The sequence below is a fragment of the Crocuta crocuta genome, unplaced genomic scaffold, assembly GCF_008692635.1.
Source record: "Crocuta crocuta isolate KB4526 unplaced genomic scaffold, BGI_CrCroc_1.0 scaffold73, whole genome shotgun sequence".
Taxonomy (NCBI): Eukaryota; Metazoa; Chordata; class Mammalia; order Carnivora; family Hyaenidae; genus Crocuta; species Crocuta crocuta.
In genome coordinates, this window is record NW_027529443.1 from 7399049 (window position 1) to 7407209 (window position 8161).

At 33.8% G+C, this 8161-nt stretch overlaps 1 protein-coding gene across 5 annotated transcripts in view; it reads left to right on the plus strand.

The window, feature by feature from the left end:
* The window catches only part of ERI2 (ERI1 exoribonuclease family member 2), a 51787-nt gene that overhangs the window by 815 nt on the left and 42811 nt on the right, over nt 1-8161 (plus strand). For 3 of the 5 annotated variants that reach the window (XR_013334238.1, XR_013334239.1, XM_077760539.1), the window contains exons 2-8: nt 584-651; nt 737-820; nt 2011-2138; nt 2872-3028; nt 4019-4119; nt 4456-4537; nt 5104-5192. Coding sequence is in view for 3 of the 5 variants with exons in the window: in XM_077760539.1 (XP_077616665.1) it covers nt 584-651; nt 737-820; nt 2011-2138; nt 2872-3028; nt 4019-4119; nt 4456-4537; nt 5104-5192 (709 nt within the window). In the remaining 2 variants the exon portion in view is untranslated. Of the gene's footprint in view, nt 1-583; nt 652-736; nt 821-2010; nt 2139-2871; nt 3029-4018; nt 4120-4455; nt 4538-5103; nt 5193-5391; nt 8117-8161 lie in introns of those variants that run through there. The other 2 variants (XM_077760538.1, XM_077760537.1) reach the window with 2 other exon arrangements.

The window sequence follows — 8161 nt, forward strand, 5'->3', positions numbered from 1 at the left end:
CCCCCCCCCCCCCATCACACCTCTTAAACTAAAAACTACAACAGAAGTGTCTACCTGGTTAAACTACCAACTGGTCAGAGTGGTTTGTCTTACTTAACATTTCAGTATCCCAGCCCTTTCTGTGGACTCAAGTATTACCTTACGGTCGTTTACCACGGATGTTCAGTTTCTTTATGCAGATATATTTTGAGCTCCTAGAAGACTGGATCGGCCCAATCTCCTCCTGTGCTTTGCACATAGCAAAAGCGTGAAAAATGCAAAGGCAAAAATAAGCTTGTCAATGCATTTTTACCTCTGCAATCACTCAAGTTCCTCAGTATTTACTATAAAATACAGGGAGCAGAAAGAAGTACTCTAAGCTTGCAATATGAAGTTTGAGGCTCATGCTGGTAAAATGACTACTAAAATCAAAAGAAGGTGTCCCCATTAGTATAAGAACCAAGGTCTTTTGCTCTCAAAATTAGTTCAATTTCCTCTCACACTAATACGTTAATAATGAGTGTTATACCATTAGTTTGTTAGCATATTCAGCCAGGAGTGTGAATGAGTTTGTTGAAAATACTGAGTTGTTTTACATTTTTAGGCAGCTTGGATTAATTAGAAGAAAGTCCGTTGCACCAACAAATGGAAATGTAGGAAGAAGCAAATCCAGTAAGTAATGTGCATCATTTCTTTAAATGCTGTATCCTTGCACTCTAAATGCTGATAAAGCATAAGGACACCCTTTGTTTTTCAGAGCAGTTTTTGGACTACTTAATTGTCATTGATTTTGAATCAACATGTTGGAATGATGGGAAACACCACCAGAGCCAAGAAATAAGTAAGTCTGGACTGCCAGTTATCAAAGCCAGGCTTAGAGGAGTCACATTAAAGTTTATAGATATAGGGGTACCTGAATGGCTCTCTTAATTAAACGTTTGCCTCTTGACTTTGGCTCACATCATGATCTCACAGGTCATGGGTTGGAGCCCCACGTCAAACTCTGCACTCGCAGTGTAGAGCTTATTTGGGATTCTCTCTTCTTCCTCCTCTCTGCCCCTCCCCTGCTCACCCACTCTGTCTTTCTCGAAATAAATAATAAATAAACTTTAAAACAAAATAGAGTTTATAGAATAAAACCAGTCAACAGTTTTTCTTTTCAAATTTTAATTTAAATTCCAGTTAGTTAACATAGAGTGAAATAGTGGTTTCAGGAATAGAATTCATCACTTAAAATACCAAGTGCTCATCCTAACAAGTGCTCTTCTAATACCCATCACCCATCTAGCCCATCCCCACCCACTTCCCTCCATCAACCCTCTGTTCTCTATCTTTAAGAGTCTTTTATGGTTTGCTTCCCTTTGTTTTTTCTTTTTTCTCCCCTCTCCCATATGTTTATCTGTTTTGTTTCTTAAATTCCATATATGAGTGAAATCATGGTATTTGTCTTTTTCTGACTGATTTATTTCACTTAGTGTAATACACTCTAACTCCATCCATGTTGTAGCAAATGGCAAGATTTCATTCTTTTTGATGGCTGAGTAATATTTCATTCCAGCAGTTAGTATAAAGAAAACAAGATGGTTTATGAATTGGTAGTTAACTATAAAACCTGACTTGACCAACGAAGAGAACAAAAACCTAATATCTAAATGTATCATCATATATAAAATTATTATAGAATTCCATACAAAATTTCAATTGGGTAGAAAGGAGTACATTTCAGCTTCCATATGGCCTTCTTATTTAATTGTGGAAATACAAGAGTTTTAAGTAGGTATACTTAAAACTTTAATATTCTGACTTATTCTTTAGCATAATTTTATTATAACATATCTCACTGCTTTGGTCATCTTAATATGCTTTCACTGAAACAATGATTGTATATGATGCTGTAAGCTATATACATACATACATAATGTATATAATATAAAATGCTATATAGTGACACAACGTGTTTAATTTAGAGCAATTACTTCATTAATATAACAATTATACATTCTAGTTTCAATTCGTGATTCTTTCATGTAGTTGAATTTCCAGCAGTATTGCTGAACACATCAACTGGAGAGATTGAATCTGAGTTCCATACTTATGTTCAGCCTCAGGAACATCCAATTCTTTCTGAATTTTGCATGGAACTGACAGGCATAAAACAGGTATGCCCTACTCTTTTCCCTATCTCTCTTCTCATCCTACCCCTCTCCCCCAGAAACAAGTAAGTATGATGCAAATATTAAAATTCATCAATCAGTTAAGGGTTGCCTCGGTGGCTCAGTTGGTTAAGCATCCAACTCTTGGTTTTGGCTCAGGTTATGACCTCACTTTCCGTGACATACAGCCCCGTGTCTGGCTCTGTGCTGACAGCATGGCGCCTGCTTGAGATTCTCTCTCTCCCTCTCTCTCTCTGCTTTCTCTCTCTCTCTCTTAAAATATATAAACTTAAAAATATATAAAATTCAGTAATCAATTTTAAAAAGAAGGTAAAAACTATATACCATATGGTATTAGATTTATGCCCTGTTAGGAGAAATAATGTTCCCTCCAGAACTCTGTTGGAATCTTTAAAAATGAGAAAGAATAGTGTAAAAATGAATATAAAATTTATTTTATGGAAATTAAGTGATATCAAATTTCTGCCTGTCACAGTTTAATTATTATATTTCTATGTGATTTTAGATAGAGCAACCTAATTTTTATTATCTTGCAACATTCTAATCATTATATTCTCTCTCTTACTTGTGTTTTAATATCTTTTTCACTAAATAAACTCTTGGCCAGTCAGAACCTCTTCTTTTTTTATATCTCCATATAGTGTGTAATTATGTGCTAATGATGTGTTTAATAATTATGGAATTTGATATTGAATTCAAATTTTGTGACTTTACTCAGGCTCAAGTTGATGAAGGAGTCCCTCTGAGGATTTGCTTATCTCAGTTCTGTAAATGGATTCAGAAGATTCAGCAACAGAAGAAAATTATTTTTGCTACTGGAATTTCAGATCTGTCTCATTCTGAAGTAAAATTATGTGCATTTGTTACTTGGTCAGGTAAGAAATAAGTTATATCTATAAATCACAAATAAGTAGGGTTACCACTATGTAATTCATCATCTGTAGTAAGAATTATACTTGTTAACCTCTTGGGCTTCAAAAAGAAATCTAAGTGCCTAACAGATGTTAATGAAGGAAAGTAAGTTTATTCATATTTTTCAAATTACCATTCTGGGATACCTTAAAATTTTAAGACTTTAAGAATCTTTCCAGATTTTTCCTCTCTGGTCTTCTGATGGCAAAGATGATTTAGTGAAAACTCTACCGCTATTTCTACAATTTTGAAAAAAAGAAGCTTCATTCAACTCACATCCTTTGCTTTTATTACTTTCACACTAGGAAAAAATGGGTTATTAAACTAGATCTTTTGTATGCCTGTGATGTAACATTGCCATTAACAGTCATTGCTAGCAATGCTGTGCCATTGATAGCATAGTATTGACAGTCATATTTGGATTTAGGTTTCTATAAGATGTCTGGTTTCCCAGTTACATTAGTACTTTCCTAGAATGTTAAAAACAGATAACCTTCTCCAGGTAAGCCTTGTAACTTGACACCTTACTCTTCTTTCTGAAATATTTAGTGTGTTTTACTGGATGGTTAAATCATTTTGAAACTTAGTTACCAACTTAATTTCTTAATAAATTATGTAAAGTGAATAATTATTAGATGTTAACAGCACAGAAATCTTATTTCATTTTATATTATATAATGTTATAGCATATACATTATGACTTTATTTTATATAGTATATAGTATACTGTCATAGCGTGTACATTATAGCTTATATACTGTATATAGTACATATACTAAAGTATACAGTATGGTTTGGTGGTATACTGTACATTATATGTGTATTATGTTATTCCTAAATCTTACTATTTTATTTTATATCATCTTTCAACCTTTTATTTATAAATGATGATAGCACAAGTAAAAACTACTTGGCATCTTTGAATTTGTTCTATTTTAATATACTTAATGCAGACTGGGACTTGGGGGTTTGCCTGGAGTATGAGTGTAAAAGAAAACAGCTGTTAAAACCTGTGTTCTTAAATTGTTGGATTGATCTCAGAGTAACTTATAAGGTAAGGGTCAAAGAGGGGGGCATGTTCACTTTCCTTCTACTAAAAAGTGATGAAACTTCATCCCACACATAAGTATAGGTTACTATAAATAAAATATTTTTTCTTTTGAAACTTTTATTTTTTTGTATTTTTTAAATTAAAAAAATTTAAGTATATTTTAAATATTTTAAATATATTTTTTAAAAAATACATTATTTTTTAAATATATAAAACAGCACAACAAAATACACACATGCCAAATCTAATAGAGCTTAAAATTATGAAAAGTAAGTGTTTAATATATAGCATTTCTAATAGTAACCTTTTTTTTTAATATGTCTTCTTTTATTTGATTAGATTTTCTATAGAAGAAAACCAAAAGGACTACATGGTGCCCTGCAGGAAGTGGGAATAGAATTCTTGGGACGAGAACATTCTGGTTAGTATAAATTGAAAATAATTTTATTATGTAAGTCATTTTATTTTTATAAAGTCTTTCATATGAATCACCATGTTTTTGGTGATGTCATTAATAAAGAATATTCTTCAGCCTAAAAACTCCTTATCTATACTATACTATTCAAATTATTTGACTTTCAAATTACTGGTAGTGTAAGATATAGACTGCCATCTAGTGGTAGTTGCTAAAAAGAATGGAAATTAGCTAAATCAAATGGAGATTAAACAAATGCCCAAATAATACCGTGAATTAGTGAAAAAACTGAGCAAGATCATTAGATTACTCACAAAACATGCTCCCTACAGAATGTTGCTTACATTTTTGTGAACTGTAACAGATTTTTATCTTCTCTGTAAATGTGGGCAGTCTTGTCTTTTATTGGTAAGGTTGCCACAGCTTTTTGCTAATGTAATTTATTATGATTAGAATTAGTAGATGATCATAAAACAAATAGTATGTTCCAGTTTGAATTGTGATTTCTTATTTTTGCTATATTTCTTTACACTGGTACTATGAAATTCAGCATTTGATATCTGTTTCCTCAGGGTTGGATGATTCTCGGAATACTGCCCTTCTTGCTTGGAAAATGATCAGGGATGGTTGCTTAATGAAAATTACAAGGTCCTTAAACAAGGTTAGTTGTGTTTTGCCTCTTTATTCTGTTATATCAAACTCCATAAGTAATCATAGGCTCATGGAAATACAGATAATCATTGTGCAGAATCATTGATAAATCAATGAATGATGACATTATTCTTTTTTGTCAAAACATGTAGTGTATAGTAAGGAAATTGTGAATTTACAGTTTCTAAAACTATTCTGTGGAATCATAGGTTCCCACTAAGAAGAATCCCAACATTTTGGCCAGAAATTTGAATACGAATCAAGTTGAAGAAGCATCGGTCTGCAACAGTAGCATTTGGGGTCTGAGCACATATGATAGGGAGCCTAAAAATACAGTAAATTCTCATGAAAAAGTTCATTTGAGGTCAGCTGATGTGAATTCTCCTATAAAGGGACAAGATCAGTTCCAACTAAAGAGCAATATAAAAGTAGGTCTTCACAATGGCAAAAGCTATTTATCTGTTCTTAATACAAAGCCCTCTACTTCTCTGGAGCAGTTGCCATCTCCCAGCTTGAATACACCTATGCAGAAGCACATAAAAAATGAACAGCTTGCATTTGGTACCAAACCTAAGTCTTCAGCAGTTAGTTCAGAATTGGTACTTGTTTCAACTACCATTTCATCTGTTAATCATGTTTCTGATAGGGAAATGAGTTCTGCTCTTGATTGTTTACCTATGTTGGCTGATTGGGAGGATGTAGCTTTACTGCCAGCATCTCAGCCTGAGCAAAATATGGATTGTATGCTTCCCATTAGTGATTCAAACTTAGACACTTCATTTAATTCCATAGAAAGATTAATGGTTTTAAAGAAATGCACAGAAGAAACTCCTCAAAAATCTGAGACCTCTAAGGCTATTGTATATAAGAGTCCACATACTACTGTTTATCATGTAAAAGATGCCAAAGATCAAGGTTCAGTTGCTTCTGACTTTAAATTACCAGCATACAAATCAAGTAGCTTCAACAGTATTAATGCCAATATGTCTCATCCTTCAGTTTTGGGGAAATACCCCCTCCTTTTATGTGGTACTAAACGAAATCCTTCCAGTCCCCCAGCTTTCCCACCAGCAAAAAAACAGTCCTTCACTATTCATGAAGAAAAGCCTACATTATCTGATGGCTCCCCAGTGAGTAGTTGTTCCCAGAAGGCCCTCCCCTCTATCTTAGCTTCTACAGTTAACCTACAAGAGCCTTGGAAGAGTGGGAAAATTACACCTCCTTTATGCAAGTGTGGCCGAAGATCTAAGAGACTTGTTGTTTGTAATAATGGACCAAACCATGGAAAAGTCTTCTTTTGTTGCCCTATTGGGAAATATCAAGAAAACAGAAAATGTTGTGGTTATTTCAAGTGGGAACAAACACTTCGAAAGGAGAGAGCCAACAGCAGTGTTCTGTCTCATTCTCCGGGGGGACTCACTTTTAGTTCTTCAGAAATAAGCCATCTTTGTGACAGAAAGGTAAATTTTTCTACTAAAAATTCTTTGAGACTCAGACCTTCAATGAGGAATTGATAAACCTTCCCTACATCTAAACTCTATTTTTAATACAACTTTTTGTGTGATAAAAAAGTGCATAGGGCTACAAGTTATGGAGACTTGGCATATCTGAGTTCTATAGACTGCACTGGGGCTATTAAACACACACATACACACACACTGAAAATAGAGAAAAAAATCAATTTCGCCCACTTTGAATTTCCTTCATCAGTTATCTAACACTTCTCTTGTATTCATCTATGAATCCTGATTGTTCCTTGAATTTCCAAACATCATGAGTATTCTGAAAATCATCTTACACTTTTATTTTTGTCATATATTAACGTGCCAAATTTATCATACTTTTATGAAGAACCACAAATTAAATATTCTGTATACTCTATTAGAGTTACAGTTATTACAGGTCGACCTTGAAGTAAATTTAAACTTTTTAAATTAATTGAATAAAAGCATGACTAATAAAAATCCCTAGCTTATTTCCAGTTAGATACTTGTACTTTGAGAATTATGAAATCTTCTTGATGTATTTTTTTCTAAAAACTTTTTTTTAAGTTTCCTTATTTTGAGAGAGAAAGAGAAAGAGCATGTAGGGGTGGGTCCTGGGGGGAGAGGGAGAGAATCCCAAGCAGGCTCCATGCTCTCAGCACAAAGCCTGACAGCAGGCTCGAACTCACGAACCATAATATCATGACCTGAGCCTGAAATCAAGAGTCAGACACTTAACTGACTGAGCCACCCACGCACCCCTAAAAACTTTTATAAGTTGTTTAGTTTTATTTCAAAGCTTGAAGATTTGTTCTGATTTGTACATCAACATATCAGAAGAATTATTCAACTAGAGTTTGAAAACCAACACATCAAAAATTTGGTTCAGATACTATATGTTTAAAAATTTCTCAGCGGGGCGCCTGAGTGGCTTAGTCGGTTAAGCGTCTGACTTTCGCTTAGGTCATGATCTCGCGGTTCATGGGTTCGAGCCCCACGTCGGGCTCTGTGCTGACTGCCAGCTCAGAGCCTGGAGCCTATTTCAGAGTCTGTGTCTCCCTCTCTCTCTGACCCTCCCCTGCTCACGCTGTCTCTCTCTCTCCTAGAAATAAATTTAAAAAAAAAATTTTTTTTTTTAATTTCTCAGCAATTGATGGTATTCTTTTTATATTACCAAAGTCATGAGAACACTGACACTAATGCAGAGGAATTTACCTAATATTTAATCTCAAAATTCAGCCTCTAATGTTATAATCACAAGATATTTTATTTAAAGATTTTATTTATTTTTTTTAAGTAATCCTACACTCAATGTGGGGCTCAAATTTACAACTCTGAGATCAAGAGTTGCATGCTCTACTGACTGAGCCAGCCAGGCACCCCAACCATAAGTCGTTTTACATCAACAATTTACAAGTATACTATTAAATTTTTAATCACCTCTCCATAATTATGTGTTTCTACAGTCTTTGTATTATAGATACTGTGATAAAGA